Below are 21,690 nucleotides of genomic sequence, written 5' to 3'. Positions count from 1 at the left end.
ACTGCTGATACATTTTGTCGTGTTGAAAGACGGTTGCATGCAACGTGATCATTTCATACATTAGCCCCTCTTCAGGATGCTCCAGCAACGTCTGAAAATAGCGTAGAAGCTGTTTAAAATCCAATTGCGTACAACCCGCATACAAGCTCATGGGCCATTGGAAATGAACTGAACATCAGTCATGTATCTGTACAGCGCATATTGCACCGTCATAAATTCCACCCCTACCATAAACATCTACACCAGGAAATTCACAGAGATGACTTTCAAAAACGGATAGAACTTTCGCAATGGATATTGCAAAGAGTTGAGCATACACGGACTTCACGAGCTCCCAGTCTGGAAAGCCAAGAATAATGGCCGAGAGGATCTGTCGTGCTTACCACATGACACCTCATAATCTGCAGGCCTTCAGGCTGAGCAGCGGTCGCTTGGTAAGTCAAGGCCCTTCGGGGCTGTTGCGCCATGAGATTTTCAAAAAATCCATCCTGGACGAGGGGGTCGTCACATGGGAGGCTAGATCACCTGACCTTACTCCACTAGATATTTTCCTCTGGGGTTATTTAAAAGAAAGAGGCTAAGAATAGGGGCCTTAAAAAAGCCCGAATCATTTACGGAGGATCATCACTGAAGCCTGTAGACATTTTTCACCGCATATGTTGCAGCAAACAACAATGTCTCTTCTCAACTGTGCTCAGATTTGCATTAGCGAAGGAGGTGGTCATTTTGAACATTTGCTTCATTAACTGAATGGCCATACACGAGCCCATTGCATCTCTGTTGGTAATAGCTTACTTTACTGCAAATAGCTCTTTTAAGAGCTACTTAGAAACAAACAGGAGAGCACCTGCAATATGATAACTGATCATGATTCAGATTTGTTTTAAACAATGTGCCTCACACAAACATTAACAACGAAATAAAAATATTCGTCCTACATCGGACTCGAACCTCCGACAAACAAGCACGGGTTTACTCCTTTATTTACCACGCTCGGCTATCACGCGTTGTCATTTACTCCTGTTATTTCAATACTACTTCTAGTAGTTCAGCCTCACCGGGCGAGTTGGCCGTGCGCGTAGAGGCGCGCGGCTGTGAGCTTGCATCCGGGAGATAGTAGGTTCGAATCCCACTATCGGCAGCCCTGAAGATGGTTTTCCGTGGTTTCCCATTTTCACACCAGGCAAATGCTGGGGCTGTACCTTAATTAAGGCCACGGCCGCTTCCTTCCAACTCCTATTCCTTTCCTATCCCATCGTCGCCATAAGACCTATCTGTGTCGGTGCGACGTACAGCCCCTAGCAAAAAAAAAAAAAAAGTTCAGCCTCATATTCTCTGTACATGACTTTCCTGTGATACAGAATTTTCATGATTCTTTATCATCATTTGGTATTTTATCATTAATGCTGATGTGGTTGACAGGAATAATCGAATTATAGAAACCACAGTACAACCAGACATTGCTGACAGTAGCCAAGATCAATATTTTTAGGTCAGGCTATAATCTGCACATTGCATAAAACTGAGTGAATAGGGGGGCAGCTGTACCACGCAGTACATATATATATTGCTCCTGCTAAATTTCTTGCCTAGCAATCTGAGTTGACAGAGGATCTGCAGAAAGAGCTCAATAGTATGGACAGTCTTAAAGGAGTACAAGATGAAAGAAAGAAAGAAAGAAAGAAAGAAAGAAAGAAAGAAAGAAAGAAAGAAAGAAATTAAATAAATAAATAAATAAATACATTTAAAAGAATGCAGCAGAAGAAGATGGATGTTGTTATTTGGGTATCAGAATAAGCAATGATGGCAGAAAGATGACATAAAATACACACTAGCCCAAGCAAAGAACAAGAAATGAAATTCACTTACCTTAAAGATATGAATATTAGAAAGAATTTTATGTGGAATATGTATTGTATGGAAGTGAAACGATTACAACTAGTGCAGAAAGAAAAAGAGTGATACGGTGTGCTATCAAAGAACAAGGGTGAGGTGGGTAGATCCGATCACAAATGAAGAGATATAATGTATGAAGCTGGCAAGAGGAAAACTATAATACCGTATATACATGAATAATCCCCGATATCGTGCCATCATGTAATCCCTATTAGGAAGGAAAATTCTGAGAGAATTTTTTTTCTATTTATACCACTTTCTTAAATATTTATAAACATATTGAAAACCATGTATACTACAGTACAATAAGTTGTAAAATTATGGAGCAACTTGTCACGTCAGGATCTTCATTAGTATGTCCAGTGGCATTTCAAAATGCAAATCCAAACTCGTGTTCTCATACCGAGGTGGTGCAGATCTTTTTAGGCACACCCCCAATGGAGGTGAGCTGCATGGTATGAAATGGTATTCAACCACGTATCAGGCCTCATGCCATTCTTAAATTTCTGGCAGTACCGGGCATTGAACCCGGGCCCTCGAGGAAGGCAGCTAATAACACTAACCGTTACACTACGGAGGCGGATATTTCAAAATACAGTATACCTACTGACATCTGATTTGCTATCAACTCGCGAAAGTAAATACGAACTTCTCTGGCGCAAACTGATAACAAGTCTGTGGAATTTTGCTATATTTTCTTCATAATTGGCTGGAAGATGTTGCACAATGCTAGTTTTCTCAAGTAAACTGAAGTAATTTTGTTCAAAAACATGCAAGAGCCATCCATGGTTAACACGTTCATCACGGTTCAGGTCACCACGTGTCCCAAAGCATGTTACTCTTATCCGTCGGTGCAAACTTCCCAAAATTGCGGAGTAAGTAACTATGTCATAGTTACAAATTTCCAATAACTAATGGCAACATAGTGTTCCTATTGGAATCAGACCACCGGTAATCCGAAAGAATTTTTTTTTTGCATCTTCCATTCATATTGCTTCAGGTCACCCTGTGTTTGGATTGTTATCTAACCTATATTTTTACGCGGGAATTGCTTGCACGGTTACGGTGATTAGAGCCTACAATGTTGCTGCCTTCAGATGGCACATTGTTGTTTAATACGAGGAGTACTACCCTTCTGACATCTCGTGTAACCTATTCCTTCCTACACTGCTCTCAGGTAAACGAATATAAGTTTTCAAATTTTTATTTACTGGAGTAGTTATTGATATGTTTATTATCTTCCATAGATAATATTTACAAGCAAGTTCATATCCTTTCTTTTAGGCATGGAGCCTTCACGTTATGACACACCGGTGGCACAGAAAAGGAGGTGGTTTAGGACGGCACTGGATCCCAGATGAATTGTGCTCATTACTTGGAACAAAGTGATGACAGTGACAATTATTTCAGTATTTAAGTACAGCCTCGTATTTTGTGATATTTTTTTTTTTACTAAGCATAATATGAAAATAATTAACATAGGCCTATCATGTTCCCATAAAAACAAGACATCAAAATTCACTGCCGCAGGGAATGTGTTAACGTTACAACCCATAATTTTTAACTCTCTTCTGCTGCTTAGCTTGGAACAGACATATTTCACTCTTGACCAAACAAACTGCCTCCTTTTGGCCACACATTTGCATATCCTGTTTTTAAAAATCTAGAAACTTTGCATTCAGTCCACGAAATGCCCAGCAATTATTGTCTGTTCAAGCCAAGCTTTAAGTTTCCTACAGTCATGTATCGCACGCACCACTTGTCCATATCATACTTTCTTACACCAATTTGATCTGCCTCTTCTATAAAGTGGAGCTTTTCTTTAGCCGTGAACAACCTGTAACAAGAACAAACACCACCCATTTTAAATATGAGCTACTGCATAAACTGATGCCACGGAAACAATGCGATATGGTTCTTGCGTGTGACGGGAACAGAGTTGGCAGGAAAATACCAACTTCCAGTTTACTGTCAGGAGCACTATACCTACCATGACAAATAACACCCACACCCCAATTTTTGCTGCCAAATTTTGAAAAAAAAAAAAAGTGCATTGATTATTCCGGTACATACGGTAACAGTAATTGCATTATTCATTTTACATTTCTTTTACTCCTTCCATGTTCCACTAACTACTAATTGCAGTTTTCAGAGACGTCAAAGTGCCAAACTTTTGTCCTGCAGGACTTCTTTTACATGGCTGGAAATCTAAGGACACAAGGCTGGCATACTTGGACATTTTCAACTAATACAGGATTCAACTGAGATCGAACCCACCACCTTGAGCTCAGAAGACTGGTGCTCTACCATCTGAGCTACTCAGCCCAGTGACAAGAAAACAATTTAGCAAAATACGGCCAGAAGAAGAGAGAGAAGATTGATTGACAGGAAGACCTTGAAACACTGAGGACAGGGTTAGTTGAGTTTTGTGAAGGAAGTGTTGGGGGAGGGCAAGACATAAATATGACCAAAAAAATTAAAGTAGATGTAGAATGCAATAGGTATGTAGACATCAAGAGGTTTGTATAGGATAAGGTGGAGACCACGACAAGAACAAAAACAATAATAATATAAAATACAGCAGAATGTGATTAGTTATACAGTCATGAAAGCAAATAACAAGAACTTTCAAGTTAGCACCAATAATCTATAAATACTTAATTTGCATAGTTCTGCCATGTAAACTGAGATATCACTTAATTAGGCACAGCCCTTACCCCACTACACTGCAAGTCATACAGTCACCATTGAAGCAGAATACCTATCTAGCATCAATTAAACTTGCAAACCATAGCAAGAATATAGGGGGGAAAAAATAAAATACACAGGTGGTTCAGTAAGTATAAAAGGAATCTCACATCTGAATCATTCTTAATTTCATTAGAATTTCAGACCTAAACAGAGCTGGAATATCATTGCTTCACCTCATCACCCTAAGACTGCACACAATATCAGTTAAAATATACAAACATCAGTTGATAGATGGTAGGGTAGATGGAAACGGGGTCAATAGTTGAGACATGGTAGTGTGGTTCTTTTCTTCCCTTCTAAAGGTGCATTACAACACTAGGGCACACGAGTTGCTATCGTGCGCCACTGGAGGGTAATGGACCATCTCATATACACCCTGCATCAACAGATAAGGTAGATGCATCAGTAGCTGACACTTTAATTACACTTTTTCTTACACAATCCAGAGAAAAATTTGCTAAACAAGTCACACATTATTTTTATGTACCATCCGATAGATCTCTTTGTGCCAACAAGATGCATAAAAAGAATATATCCATGCAATCAATAATTATATTTTAGAAGTAATTTTAAAATGTGAGTTTTTGTACCTGTAGATGACACCTCATTTTTCATCTCCTAAGGTTGACACTTTTTGCACCTATAGCCAACAGATTATACGGTATGACATAACAAAATAAAGTACCCTTTAATCAACTAATCATTGTTTATAAGTTACAGCCTAAACATTACAGATATCCTGTACATTATAAGCAGAATACTCCTCCTAACCTTGACAAAAGGGCAGATTTTGGTACCCCTTATTTTGAAGCTGCCATATTTACTGGCATTCCTCGTTTAACCTCATCCAAGGCAGCACCCATAGATGACTGTTGGTACTTTAGAAATTTACTTTGTTGAGGGTCTATTTTACATCAACAACTGAAATATAGGTGTAACAAAATGTTTAAAATATACACACCGTGTATCTTTTTTTTCTTTCTTTTTTGCTAGTGGCTTTACGTCGCACCAACACAGACAGGTCTTATGGCGATGATGGGATAGGAAAGGGCTAGGAGTGGGAAGGAAGCAGCCGTGGCCTCAGTTAAGGTACAGCCCCAGCATTTGCCTGGTTTAAAAATGGGAAACAATGGAAAACCATCTTCAGGGCTGCCGACAGTGGGATTCGAACCCACTATCTCCCAGATGCAAGCTCACAGCTGCAAGCCCCTAACCGCACGGCCAACTTGCTCAGTACACTGTGTATCAGCTTTGGATTATGGTTTATATCAGCTGCCTACACCTGACACTTACACAGCTTCAAGTTCCTGTATTGGGAAATCACATAAAAAGAAATATTATCTAGCTAGCATGTATGTACAACCTTTGTCCCGTTTCTCTACGGGGTCGGGTATCAGTTTCTCTACGGGGTCGGGTATCAAGAGAGATGAATCTTCATAGCAAGTTTTTATGACTGGATGCCCTATGTGATGCCAACCTCATCAGAGGAGTTAATGAGATGAAATGAATGATGTGGTATAAATAGTAGAAAGGGAGACGGTGAAACGTGGTGCCAGCACATAGCCTATTCCTGTCAAATAGCACCAAGGGGTCTGCTCAAGGCTTCATGCCCCCATCCGACGAACAAATCACCATAACAGCGTCATATGAGCACTGTGGAGATGTTAGGATTCCCCCCCCCCCGTTATTTGCTTTACTTCGCACAGACACAAATAGGTATTATGGCGACGATGGGATAGGAAAGGCCTGGAAGTGGGAAGGAAGCGGCTATAGCCTTAATTAAGGTACAAGGCTACAGCCCCAGCTTTTGCTGGTGTGAAAATGGGAAACCACAAAAAAAAAAAAAAAAAAAACTTCAGGGCTGCCGACAGTGGGGTTTGAACCCACTATCTCCCGGATGCAAGCTCTGTTTGGAATTTAATCCAGGCGTTTGGCATGCAATCTGGTGATTAGAAATTGAATACCACCAACTCTCCTACCCTGCCGCCAACATTCTGATGGTGAAATTTTTTCGACCAACATGACGCCTTAACGAGCATGGACACCATATCTATATCTAGTTAGTATAAATTGAATGTTCCTAATTTGAAACAGACCAAAATAATATTTTCACACTAAGCTGATACAAGAGTTAGGTATAGGTATAAGGCCCCACTATGGTATACCAACGGCTGACCCTCCATAATTTATGTGATAATTTATAACTCACTTCAGCCACCATATAGAATTCACATACTGTACATTCACTTAACATACTATCAAACATTGATTTACTTCCAGAACACAATAAACAAAATATAATACCTTATTTACTTGCACTAACCTCCTTATGAAAAATGCTAAGGTTCCCTCCAAACTTTGTTTGCTGATGTTCCCCTTCAAACAAAGGACTTGCAGATCTAGATCATAACTTGAATTAATAACAATTTATTTTTTCTTCCAAAGAGGAACACTGAAACTACAAACTGATACAAAAAGAAATTAAGTATGAGAAGTTAGGTTGTCAGCTATAGGTACATCTACCTGATCCATCCTACTGGACCATTGAAGAAGTGGTTTTCAGTGAGCTATTGTGTCCTGATGTCAGACATTTGATCCTGATTTCTTCCATGCCCAAAGAGATGCCTTGTTATACTGTAAAAACAAGTACTTAAAGAAATATAAGTAGAATATGTACCAAGTCCATACCATGTTTTATACGGGTATGTAAAGAGATACACGTATTTACGCAAAGAGAGATCCCGTTTCCGTATTTACTGAACCACCCTCATAACACATTTTGAATATGGCAGGGTAGCAGGTACAACAGTAAAGGATTTCTATGAGTGCTTCACATACCACATTTACAAAGTTGAATGGATTTTGTTACAACAAGCAACTCATTGGCAATCCAGAGGAACAGGGGTTAGAGTTGATGGCAAGAATTGTGCAAGCAAGCAAACTGACATGCCACAATCTTGTAAATCATATCATAACTCGACACTGTTAGGTAAATAAGTTGTACGTAGTCGTAAACAGGCCACAAGAGTTGGCGGTCATGTTGAGCACCATTGTTGTAAGCAAAGAACAAGATAATTGGTAACCACATTTTTCTGAGTTTGGTGGTGAATGTCCTTGTTTGAGGAATGAACCAATAAATCCTAATCCTCAAGTGGCACAGAAATCTAATGAACATTTCCCATGACTATTAACTTCCTTATATTCTCCCAACTCTTCCTTTGCATGTTTTGCTATTCTAGCTCCTATACTGGCACTGAAATCACTACCACACAACAGTTTTACTGTTCACCCTCTCCATTTCACAATAACATTTTTGTTCACATGATGAATATTCTGGTGACCTTCAGCATAATTCCAGGAACTGCTGAATCAACTCTTATTATTACAGTGATTCATTCAAGTACCAAACAATATGCTATATTTTGTGATATCTTGAAGAAAAACACAAATCCCCACTGTGTCCAATTATTGGCAACACCTGATAGAAACAGGGCTTTCCTCATACTAAAATACCACAAATGCATCCCATCACACTCATCTTGCTTGCCGGGCCAATTCTACAGCTTTTCTTCAATAACTACCAATGATGTAAGAGGCAACTTGTGGAATCCTACCCTTCAAACAGAATATTTCACTCAATCAACATACTTAAAGTAGCAATGTGTTGACTGTATTAGAAAGCCAATGAAGGACTTAGCCAGGCAACACTATAATTTAAGGCTTGTAAATATTTAAAGAAGAGTGCTGCCTGTGAGGGAATATACCATATGGGAGATAACTACGGCATGACTCACTCTGTAGTAAATAAAGACCCCGTCTTTAATTTCGTACATCAGGTTGGTTTGATGGGAATAGTTGACATCACTTTTCACATATCCTGAAAAGTGCAGAGAAACTAAACAAAGACTAATGTCAAAAACACACATAAAAGGACTTAGGAACACTGAAGAAGTCTCAGATCCAACTGTCAAATTTAACATGGAATTGCCTGTACTAGGCTTGTGTTAAGAGAAAAGTATACCCGTGCATAGATATCACATACATGCCAACAATTTATGAGAAACTTCTGTTTTTCAAGTTTAAAGGATTTCGAAGTGCAAAACCAAACTGAAAATAGTAAATTGCATATTTCCATTTAATACTTATATCTCTTCCTTAAGATTACTTCCATTCGTAACAAATTTATAGACAGCGCCTCCAGTAGTTTTTACAATCTGATACCATCAAGTACTAACACTTGTACTGGCCCAGCCTTATAATTTACCATTAGCATTCTCAGTGCAATACAAAACTGCCAGTAGTGATATCCACCTGACGTCCAACAATGTTGATCAATGAACAGTCTTCATTATAGTATGTCATCATCTACTTAATGAAGGAAACAAACACAGCCCACATAGTCTCATTGGTGTTAGGCTTCATACTTTCAGCCTCAAAGTCAAGGTCCAGCAACTCACGAACTCGTCTCATGGCCAATTCGTAATCATCATCGTTTAGTGGCGCAAATGCATTCTCTAGCACATCTGAAGCATGAGCAAGGAAGATAAGGGATAACACTCGCTTGTCCATGCGATGTGGGTCATTCACCCATTTGGTCAAAACAGCATCCTGCACCTATGAAAGACACAAGACAAATATAAGTTTCCAAAATTCTCATACATATATATGACAAAATCTAGTTTCACGAGAGGATATACAAATGAGCAAATTCAGTTGTCTTTGTCACTGAATGTACCAATAAAGAACAAAATGATCAATCACTACTAATCTGCATTTAGGGCAGTTGCCCAGGTGGCAGATTCCCTATCTGTTGTTTTCCTAGCAGCCTTTTCTTAAATGATCGCAAAGAAACTGGAAATTTATTGAACATCTCCCTTGATCGACTGATAAGACCAGGGAACACAATTTTTACCTCTGGGAAAGTAAAAACTATTTCTTGTCCGGTTGTATATATTTATTTATTTGAAATATGATATCCGAAATAGTTAATAGAGTCTGAATAGCAAATTTAAATTAGAAAAAAACCTGACTTACAGCTTTCAAGGTTGTAGCATTGGAATTAAAGGTGTGATGATAGCCAATGTGAGTAACAGAGGAAATAACAAAACAAATATAAAACACATTTTGACATTGAAAGACATATGTTTTTGTACTAAAGCCTTTCTAGCCAGAGTCACGTGCTATGGGATGGAGTGGACCACACAACCAACGACTCAATGCAGCGTGTTGGGTGGCAGTAAATAACCTGACTCTCTAAAGAGATCAATGACTTTGGGTGGAGGAGCTCCTTTAACTGGGTGCTGGTCCACCAGTGGAGGAAATGCCACTGAAACTCAGCAGGTGCCATTTGTTCTGCTGGTTAGGGGCGGTTGCAAAATGCGCGTGTTCTCCGGGTTAAGAGCGGCATCATTCAAACCTGGCAGTTAGGTATAAAATACTGTTGCCATTGATGCTTTTATGGCCCGTACTTATAGACATGATATCGGCTTTTGGGCTTATGCCGTGTCAAGAAAATAAGGTGAAATTCCTCACGTTACGCGGAGAACTTCGCTCTACGTCTTCGGAAGAAAATCTCGACTGTTCACGAGAAAGGCTTCTCAAGAATGATGTTTGAATTTAGACATTATAATAGAAGTGGAAGTGGTACGTTCATTCGTCACCAGATGGCTCACTGGATGCAGTACAGCACTAGCGTTCAAAGCTGACGGAACCACCAGAATCAGTCTGAGAGGGAGTCACACGTGAAAGTATGATATAGACACAAGCCTGGAATGAAACATCTGGCTATGAGGAACGTACGAATTTGGAAAACACTGAAACAAAATAACAAGAGAGAAGGGACAGGGAAATCCTTCATGGCTGGCAATGACGTATTACTTAATTGATAGCCAGTGTCCCTGCTGACATTGTTAGCATTTCTGCGTATTTCCACAGCTTCCTGTATAATCCTGGACCTGTAGTGTCTAGTGTGGGTAAGAGCTCGAGCATCTTGGAACATGACATCATGACCCGACGATAGAGCGTGTACAATTATTGCCAATTTGCCCGGCTGGTTAAGGCGAATATTTCGTTTATGTTCCTTGATATGAGTACCAATGGACCGGCATGTTTGGCCAATGTACAACTTGCCGTAAGTACAGGGAATTTCTTATACCCCAGGATGTAAAAGTGGGGACAATTTGTCCTCGGTTTTTACCCAGACTGTGGACAGTTTTAGTGATGGTGCCAAACCCGGTTTTTATACTGTGTTTGCAGACGACCTTGGCAATTCGATCTGTGGTGTTGTGAATGTAAGGCAGGCAGGCAGGCAGGCAGGCAGACAGTTCCCCTCACTTCTTTCTTCTGTGAGCTTTGCTTGGTCATTTCTCTGGGACGCAGGGCTCTATGAATCTGCAAACTGCTGTAACTATTACCCTTGAACGTGACTTTGAGTGTGTCCATCTCTACCTGGATATTTGACGGCTCACAAATTCGTCTTGTCCTCATGGTGAGTGTCGTGACAATGTCTGTTTTTGTGCTGGATGGTGGTGAGAATCTGCATGTGTGGGTAGGCTTATGATAGATGGTATGTCCTTTAAGGAGCCGTCCGGTTTTTTTCTTACTAGAACATCCAAGAAAGGAAGGCATCTGTCCGACTCCATCTCCATCGTTAGAAACCAATGAAGTTTCTCAGGACCTTCTGTCCAGACCACAAATGGATCATAAACATACCTCCACCAAATCATCGGTTTGACGGGCGCCGAAGCAACAGCCTCCTCCTCAAAGGGCTCCATAAAGAAATCAGCCACTACGGGTGAAAGTGGACTTTCCATAGCCACTCCATCCGTATGTTCGTAAAAATTCCCACCCACAAGAAATAGCTGGAAGTCATGCAGTGGTAAAATAACTAAGTAATGTCCTCAGAGAACAGATGTTCAGTGAGAGACATGACCGAGTCAATTGGCACTTTAGTAAACAAGGCCTCCACATCGAAACTCACCAAAAGTGCATTAGGTTGAACGGTTATAGTTGACAACTTGTTGACGAAATACTGAGAGTCCCTAATGTATGATTCAGTACATCCTAGGTGTGGCTGAAGCAATTTGCTTAGGTATTTAGCCAGAGCATATGTAGGAGAACCTATCACACTAACAATAGGTCTGAGGGGAACATAATCTTTATGGATCTTAGGAATCTAGGTGGCACTGCGTCCCTGGGGACAGATGTTTTTTTTTTTTCCCCGCTATTTGCTTAACGTCGCACCGACACTGATAGGTCTTATGGCGATGATGGGAGAGGAAAGGGCTAGGAGTGGGAAGGAAGCAGCCGTGGCCTTAATTAAGGTACAACCTCAGCATTTGCCTGGTGTGAAAATGGGAAAACACGGAAAACCAGGGCTGCCGACAGTGGGGTTCGAACCCACTATCTCCCGGACGCGAGCTCACAGCTGCGCGCTCCTAACCCCACAGGCAACTCGCACGGTGGGGACAGATGTTTAGCCTCCTCTCTCGGAACTGAAGATTGCCTTAAGAGCTTCACCGTGGCGTTGGACACACGAGTGGTAGGGTAACGTGAGCTCAGTCTGTAAACAGTCTCTGGCAATATAGCCGAGATCTTATCTCGCCTCTTGTCAAATTGGGCGCGGGTACAACAGCGGACCTTATGAGTCTCACACATTTTTGTCTTTACTCCTCAGCCTCATCCATAGGTAGTTTGAGGATGGTTGCCTCAACGGAAGTAATTAACTCCTCAGTGGAAATTTTAGAGGGAGCGACAGCGAAATTAAGACCACTAGCTAGAACTGCCATTTGGTTCTCGTCCAAGGATCTCTTGGAAAGATTGACAACAGTTTTACTAGCATCCGGGTTCATGTAAGAGATCGCCTGTCACCGAGCTAGTCGGAGGAACTTAAATTTCTGTCTGAATGACAGATGGTTGAATTTGCGTTCAGCCAGTATAGGAGTAATGCGATCGAAAGACAACCACAATTCCTGAGAGAGAGAGTTGCTTAACAGCAGGTGTAAATGAAACAACTCTCGGGAGACTGAGTCCAGTTCCTTACGGGTGTAATGCAGTCTCTCGATCACAAGAGCCTTGCTAGCGCCTTGATATATTCTCCTGGCCTTTGGAGTATTTAACGTGTGCTTCAGCTTCACACAGTTGGGAATGATTGTTGTTACTACAAAGATGCACACAAGAAATGCTATCAATTGTGTACAGTTTTATTTACAAATTATACACACACACACACACACAAACTAATAAATGCCTTCTTGAACAAAACACCACTATGAAGATAAGAAGAATACTGCCACAATAGCACTGCAACGTACTACCAATCACAACATGAATTCACATACTCGATTAATGACTTGCACTCACATTTCTTGTTAAACAACTCTACTCCACCCTCAAGACTGCCTCTCGTCTGGGTAAAACCAAGGACAAATTGTCCCCACTTTTACATCCTGGGGTATACGGAATTCCCTGTACTTGTGGTAAGGTATACATTGTATTAAATAACACTTGTATGTTTTATTATTCATCCACCTATTCAATTCATTACAATTTTAAAAATTAGGACATTGTCCTTATCAAAGTTGTTAACATGAAATTAATATATGGTACATGTTTCGCCTATCAATAGTAGGCATCATCAGCCACATTTTTCACCTTAGGATAGATCAGGTACCTGATTGGAAATAATTTATGAATGCTGTTAAAAACTATGTCGTTTAAAATGTATTGGAGATTGTTAAACACTATTACAATATAAAATGTAGTATGCTGTTATTTGACAATATTTGTGATAATATTGGAGTCTAAAAACATGATAATTATTTGACAATTATGACATATTAAAAGATATTACAATAGAGATAAAAATCAGAAAACACATTCCATTTAGTTGTCAGATGGCGTATTGTTAAAAACTTATGGAAAGTTGAGCAATGGTAACGGTCGTTGGTTCTTGAAGTTATTAAATATTGATTTTCATTTATTTGCTTATAAATATTGGAGAATTTTCATATGGTCTGGTTCCTTTTGAGATAATAGTAGTTGGAAATGTTGGTGCCATAGGCTATATTAAAGTCTTTGTAGGCGCCATTAGACCATCTTCTTTGATGTGGTAAGAGTTTGTAATGGGTATGGCTCTTTGCTGTTGGGCGTGTTGAGGTGAGCGTATTAGTTGGAAGGGAACGTTGTTGTCATTCGGTGGTTAGCCAAAGATATGAGTTCTGTAATTAAAGAGTTAATTTGAAAATTTAATGAATAACCATAATTGGAATTAAGGAGCTGAATAGTGGAAGTTAAATGAAGAGTGTCGACACTTACCCCTTCGACAGCTGAGATGTTAGCTTACGTTGAGAGTTTTAGAGTAACTGGCAGTCGTCGAGCTCTTACTACGTGTGTTGTATTTCTGAAGTCTTGGTGGAGGGGGGTTGAGCTTGGGAAGGCGTGGCTGAGGGCCCATTCGCTGCGCGTGAGGAGGAGTTGTCGGCAGTGGGAGGAGGGGAGGGGGGTGTGAGTGTGTTGGACTGTTGGGGGTGTTTACTGATTTTTGTAATAGAATTGATATCTGTTCATAAAGAGGACTTTTGTTATCTACTGCGTCGTTTAAGTTCTTGTCTTTGTTAAAGTGTTGATCTAAGAAGATGTATAAGTTTTTGTATTCTGTCATGACCTTACCTTTTTCAATTCTTTTTAAAATTTGTAAATCCTGATCTATTGTAGTAAATTTGTGACCTGTTTCTTTCATGTGGTTACTCATCGCAGAGAATTTATTATGTTTTTGGGCGTTATAATGTTCTGCATATCTAGTTGAAAAACAGCGGCCAGTTTGACCAACATAAGAAAAATTACATAATGAACATTTGAGTCTATATATACCCGAGCTTGAATATTTATTATTGGTTCAATTGACTGAGTTATGATTAAAAAATAAATTTTGATTTGTATTTTGTGTTGTGTAAGCGATTTTTACCTCATGTTTTCTTAAAGGATTGGTGATTTGATGGATTTTTGGGTTGGTATATGTGAATTTCGCGAATTTTGGTTTGTTGGGTTTTATTGGAGAAAGGTTTGTGGTTAATTTAACTTCAACTATTCAGCTCCTTAATTCCAATTATGGTTATTCATTCAATTTCCAAATTAACTCTTAAATTACAGAACTCATTATATCTTTGGCTAACCACCGAATGACAACAACATTTCCCTTCCAACTAATACGCTCACCTCAACACGCCCAACAGCAAAGAGCCATACCCATTACAAACTCTTACCACATCAAAGAAGATGGTCTAATGACGCCTACAAAGACTTTAATATAGCCTACGGCACCAACATTTCCAACTACTATTATCTCAAAAGGAACCAGACCATATGAAAATTCTCCAATATTTATAAGCAAATAAATGAAAATTAATATTTAATAACTTCAAGAACCAACGACCATTCCTATTGCTCAAATTTCCATAAGTTTTTAACAATACGGCAGGCATCTGACAACTAAAATGGAATGTGTTTCCTGATTTTTGTCTCTAGTGTAATATCTTTTAATATGTCATAATTGTCAAATAATTATCATGTTTTTAGACTCCACTATTATCACAAATATTGTCAAATAACAGCATACTACATTTTATATTGTAATAGTGTTTAACAATCTCCAATACATTTTAAACGACATAGTTTTTAACAGCATTCATAAATTATTTCCAATCAGGTACCTGATCTATCCTAAGGTGAAAAATGTGGCTGATGATGCCTACTATTGATAGGCGAAACATGTACCATATATTAATTTCATGTTAACAACTTTGATAAGGACAATGTCCTAATTTTAAAAATTGTATTGTATTGAATAGGTGGATGAATAATAAAACATACAAGTGTTATTTAATACTAATATTTTCAATACGGACCCAAAAATGAATTTTATCACATGTAAGGTATACATTGGCAAAACATGCCGGTCCATTGGTACTCTTATCAAGGAACATCAACGAAATATTCGTCTCAACCAGCCAGAAAAATCAGCAACAAGTGAGCACGCTCTATCGTCGGGTCATGATGTCGTGTTCCAAGATGCTCGAGCTCTTACCCACACTAGACACTACAGGTCCAGGATTATACAGGAAGCTGTGGAAATACGCAGAAATCCTAACAATTTCAACAGGGACACTGCCTATCAATTAAGTAATACGCGATTGCCAGCCATCGAGGATTTCCTTGTCCCTTCACTCTTGTTATTTTGTTTCGGTGTTTTCCAAATTCGTATGTTCCTCATCGCCAGATGTTTCATTCCAGGCTTGTGTCTATGTCATACTTTCACGTGCGACTCCCTCTCAGACTGATTCTGATGGTTCCGTCACCTGCACCACGTCCGGCGAGTGACCTTGTGACGAATGAACGTACCACTTCCACTTCTATTATAACGTCTAAATTCAAACCTCATTCTTGAGAAGCCTTTCTCATGAACAGTTGAGATTTTCTTCTGAAGACACAGAGCAAAGTTCCCTGCGAAAAGTAAAGAATTTCACCTTATTTTCTTGACAAGGCATAAGCCCAAAAGCCTATATCATGTCTATAGGTATAAAATACGAAGGCGGGTTTTTATCAACCTCCGATTGCGCAGGTAAAGAACCACACAAGCTGTGGGAACTGTTCGCGCATGGAAGGTGACTGCGCAAGTCCTCCCCTCTACCCGTGGTCACAGCTTACTTCCTCTCACCAGTGTGAGCCGAGGTATTGGCACGGAAACATGGCCGCTACTATTGACGCTCCCGCCAAATGTGAGGTGCATAGTGTGATACATTTCCTTCAAGTAGAAGGGAATAGTGCAGCTGACATTCATCAACAAATGAGTCGAGTATACGGTCCAAACGTTATGAGTGATGGTGTTGGGGGTGAATGGTGCAGGAAGTTCAAAGAAGGCCGGACCGATGTTCACGATGAAGGGGGGCAAGGGCGCAAGCCTGTCGCTTCATGACATTGTTCACGAAATTTAATAAGAGGTTTGCAAGAACCGAAGGTTTACCGTAAGCGAGTTGTGTGAGAAATTTCCTGCAGTTACAAGGTCATCTGTTAGATCCTAACAGAACACCTGCGCTACAGGAAATTGTGCGCCCGATGGGTTCCGAAGATGTCTGATGACCACAAAAGTCGCCGGATGGCAGCAGCGTTGACGTTTCTTACCCGTTATGATGCTGAAGGTGGCAATTTGTAGAAGAAAATTGTGACTGGCGATGAGACTTGGGTTTCGTACGTCACCACCGAAACAAAACAACAATCACGTCAATGGATGCACACGCACTCACCAAACAAACCGAAGTTTAAGCAAACCTTCAACAACAGGAAGATGATGGCTACAGTCTTTTGGGACCAAAGAGGTGTGTTGCTTGTTGAGTTCATGGAACGGGGGGTCTACGATCAATGCAGCTGTTTATTGCCAGAATTTACGACTGCGGAGGGCCATACATAAACGACGAGGCATGCTGACGTCTGGAATCCTCTTCGTTCATGACAACACACGCACTCACAGTGCTCGTGTCACCCAACAACTTCTGCAGGAGGAATTTCGGTGGGACGTTTTTGACCACCCATCGTGCAGTCCCAATTTAGCGCCAAGTGACTTCCACCTCCTCCCGGGACTGAAAAAGTGGCTGGAAGGCAGAGGTTCCAGGAGGATGAAGATCTTCAAACCAACGTTCGGGCCTATCTGAACTCACTGGCGGCAACATACTGTGCAGAGGGGATTGAAAAGCTTGTCCACAGGAATGACAAATGCCTCAACCTTCATGGTGATTATGTTGAAAAGAAACCACGTGTACCTAACATTTGGTAATAAATTCATTTGGATACGTACACTTGTCTTTCATTTATGACCCTCCGGAGTTTGAAAAAAAAAACGCCCTCGTACCTTTGGGTGTGGTGAGCCGTTTGTAATAACAGCCTATAATGAAGCATCAAAGTGGACCAGGGGCCTATTCCACGAACGAACTTTGCAACTTTTCACTTTGCACTTTTCAGTTTAGATTTTGTTCCACCATCACTTTTCAGATTTAGCTTGCAAAGTGAGAAGTTAGGAATCTTGTCACTTTTCAAGCCTGTTATGTTCCTCCATTGGTACAGAAATGCAAAGTGCAAAGAAATAAAGTGAAATTCTTCATAAATCTTGCAAAGAGATTATTCTCTTTTCATCTGTTAATTAACAAGTATGTACACTAGTTTCTCGGCGTAGAATTTGGTTTAGTGATATAAACACGTTATGACGAGAGCTTTTGTTAGCATCAAGTGAGGACAGTGATGAAAAATCCATGTACAAAGACAGGATTAATTTTCATAAGCTCACTTCGACGGACTTTCGCAAGTGATATCGTATTACCCCAAAAGAGGCTGACTATATTCTTGAAATGACCGGTCATTTATTGAAACATGCAACAAAAAGAAGTAAATTCCTTTCCGAAAAAGAACAAATTCTTATATGCTTACATTGGTTAGTAAATGGTGCCCAGCTGCACGGTGTAGCACCAATGCATGGGACATCAAAATCAATTATTTGCAGAACTGTTACCAAAGTCGTAGATATTATAGTAATTGTAATATTTCCTAACAGTACGTTGGCCTGATAATCCACATAATATAGCAACGGGATTTCTAATGAAAGGTGCATTTCCTTCTGCGTGTGGATGTGTTGACGGTACTCTCGTTAACATTGATGTGTGTCATCATTTGAGAGGTTACTTTTAAAGTTGGCAAAAAGGATGTCACGTTTCTCCTTGACAACTTCCATCACAGCCAGCTTCTTGTAATAAACTTTCTTTCCTATGATAAAATACTTTAATGGTACCACCATTATACCGTCAAGTTCGCCGCGAAAAGTAAAGCATTAAAAATCATAGAGTATTTGGCCTATACAGTTTGATCATGGAATAAACTCGATCGGATCACTCATTCGCAAAGACTTTTCACTTTGCGAAAAAACTGAAAAGTACAACCTAGATCAGGGCCTCTCAAACGCCCAAAATCTCACGCATGCAGATCGAGGCGCAAGAGCTCCGTGCACTGTGCATCGGTGCCGCTCTGCATGGCTCGGATCAACGTTTCGTCTCTGGGCCACTCGGCTAAGCTCGGCTCTACTCAGCCCGGATTTGGAGCGCTACAGCGCAAGTGGGGCAGAGGGAGACAGGCGGAGTGAGCAAGACAGGCGTGAGGAACGAGAAAGTAAGTGCTATTGCTCCAAATTGACTCTGGTCAACCAAGCCAAGTCGTCTTTTGCACCGTGCACAGTGCATGCACCATGCACCACGCGCATGCACCCTGACAGGCCCTGACCTAGAACATGGTGGAACAGAAAGACTTTGCACTTTGCAAGAATTGAAAAGTGCAAAGTTGAAAAGTTGCAAAGTTCGTTCGTGGAACAGGCCCCAGAACAAAGATGTAAGGAGTACTCCTGAAGTACCGTGCTTCTCATGTGTCTTCAGGGAGGTGCAAGAAGTAGACAGAGGTTGGTGATTCACAGCCTGATCCAGGATCTCCCTGGATAAGAGTGACAGAGGAAGAATTGTAATTAAAAGTGGATTAAGAATCTACTACAATTCTTTATTTTTTCCTAGTTTGCTAATGGTTTAATGTGTCACAAATGTAAACAGGTTTTCGACAATGCGAGGATGAGAAAGGACTAAAACTGGAAAGACAGCAACCATGGCACTAATTAAGGTACAGTCCAGGAGTGAATATTTGAAATTAAGGCAAGTTTAAAGCCATTCTACCCATATAATGTAGTCAACTCATAATTTAAGTTCAAAAGCAGGTTTGCTCTGTAAGGGACATAAAATTTCCCTCAATGCCCTTACTTCATGCTGTAGGTGTCTGTCTTCATAGCATAACAGTTGGTGTTATTAGCTGCCGTCCTCAGTGGCCCGGGTTTGATTCCGGGAACTGCCAGAAATTTAAGAATGGCAGGAGGGCTGGTATGTGGTTATAGCAGTACATGCAGCTCACCTCCAATGGGGGTGTGCCAGAAAAGAGCTGCACCACCTCAGGATGAGGATACGAGTTGACTATGCTGTAGGTTTAAATGAATCATATGAGGCCATGAACCCAATTTTTGTAAAATATATAAGGCTAGAAGGAAGAGAATAAACCAAATACTATACATGATAATAAGCTTTTGGACGTTTGCTGTGTCGGAAAACAAGGTGAAATTCTTTACGTTTCACAGAGAACATTGCTCCGTGTCTGTAGAAGAAAATCTAGCCCGTTCACGAGCAAGACTTCTTCAATAATGAAAGTTTGAATTTAAGGATCCTTTACTATAGTAAGCGGTACTCTCGTTTGTCACTAGATGGTTCAGTGTGCACTAGCCTTCCAAGTGCGAGGTGATGGCAGCATCTTAGATCCAATTAAGATGATGTTGGATTATACGTGCGTTGCGGAGTAAACAGCAAGGTCATCAGATGAATCAGGGACGAATGGTGGAAGATATAAATAAAAATGAAATAAATTGCAACAAAAACCTGGATAGAAGAACAGAATAGAGCTGAAGATTGAAAGAAGAGTGTGCAGCACATACCGTACATCCTTCCCCTGCCGCCTGAGACTCACTCATTTTTCTTGTTTATTTTTTTCCCACTACACACTTCTCTTTCCATCTTTGACTCTATTCTAATCTTCTACCCTGTCAGTTTTTTGCTGCAATTTATTTGATTTTTTATTATATTTCTTCCTACCACATTCATCCCTGACCACGCGTGTTATGTTTCTTGGATTCTGAGTGTCTTCTGCAATCATCTCATCCACAGAGAGCCACCAACCCATTGTTTTCACTAACACATGAAGCAAGTAGGCATGGCCATTCCTTTGGGTAACAGTCTCAATATTTTTTTAATACTGGCACTGCTATCTTCTTTGCAACTTGACAAATGCTGCACTTCATTTTTACAAAACCAAGTGCTTCTTTTTAGAATCGACGACTAGAAAGAATAATTAGAACTGTAATGCACTAAAGTACCACCCACTTCAATCCATAATACCTGGCACCTCTGGATACCCAACCTACCTCACAGTACATTGACTCATCCATCCAACCCTCCACACATGCGCTGTGCTGCAAAGAATAGAGTCTTTTACGAGAGACTGGTCGAACGGTTGGTATCCAAGATATTCTAAAAAGAGGAACAGCACAGTAGGAGTAAAATGGAACATGCCTGCAGCTCTACAGCAGCAACAGTGTCATATAAGTCTTTGCGAGGCATGCAGGGATTCGGCGTTGCCTTACAGAATCGTAGCATGGTTGGTCAAATCCTTCAATGACACACGATAGTGTGCGAACGACATGCCTAGGCTGAGTTGCCCTGGTGTCAGTGATGAGGGCATGCAGGGTTGCTGGGAACGAATAAAACCTACACAGTTTGAGTTAGCACAAGAGATAGGCTAACACCTAAAGCTGCGTTTCACATCCTAGCCTTGGCAGGAGAAAACCTGCATCGTGGCAGGTTAGGCACCATTGGATGGAATTGTAAAAATGGCAACAATACGATGCAGCGCAAACCCACTTGGAATGCTATGAGCACAAAGGGGAGGTTTTCTTAATATCGTATCATAACAATGCATGCGACATGGGGCCTAATAATTCTATTATTATTAAAAGCTGCTTTACGTCGCACCAGCACAGATAGGTCGTATGGCGACGATGGGATAGGAAAGGCCTAGGAGTGGGAAGGAATCGGCATTGGCCTTAATTAAGGTACAGCCCCAGCATTTGCCTGGTGTGAAAATGGGAAACCACAGAAAATCACAGTTCGAACCCACTATCTGCTGGATGCAAGCTCCTAACCACATGGCCAACTCACCCGGTACAATTAAATAGAAATACGGCATGATTATAAAATTAAAAATCCTTTAGTATTTGAATGCACACTAAGAAACTAACAGACACTAAAGGGACTGCCAGACTGACGAGTGCGCGCGGCAAACAGGTGAATCATACATTACTTTCATGTGGCTATTGCAAGCCTGGCACAGCTCCTGTAACGCAGACCTCTGACGAGGGTGGGCGGT

The 21,690-nt window shown here is 40.6% G+C and overlaps 1 protein-coding gene across 1 annotated transcript in view; it reads right to left on the bottom strand.

The window, feature by feature from the left end:
• Positions 1–8,764: 8,764 nt before the first annotated feature.
• sau (Golgi phosphoprotein 3 homolog sauron) overlaps positions 8,765–21,690 on the bottom strand; it is a 44,116-nt gene continuing 31,190 nt past the window's right edge. The window contains exon 4 of the mRNA XM_067140264.2: positions 8,765–9,261. Coding sequence (XP_066996365.1) covers positions 9,013–9,261 — 249 coding nt within the window. The 3' untranslated portion in view covers positions 8,765–9,012. The remainder of the gene's footprint in view (positions 9,262–21,690) is intronic.

This window comes from Anabrus simplex, chromosome 2, assembly GCF_040414725.1.
Source record: "Anabrus simplex isolate iqAnaSimp1 chromosome 2, ASM4041472v1, whole genome shotgun sequence".
Classification (NCBI taxonomy): domain Eukaryota; kingdom Metazoa; phylum Arthropoda; class Insecta; order Orthoptera; family Tettigoniidae; genus Anabrus; species Anabrus simplex.
This window is presented reverse-complemented; position numbering and strand designations above follow the sequence as displayed.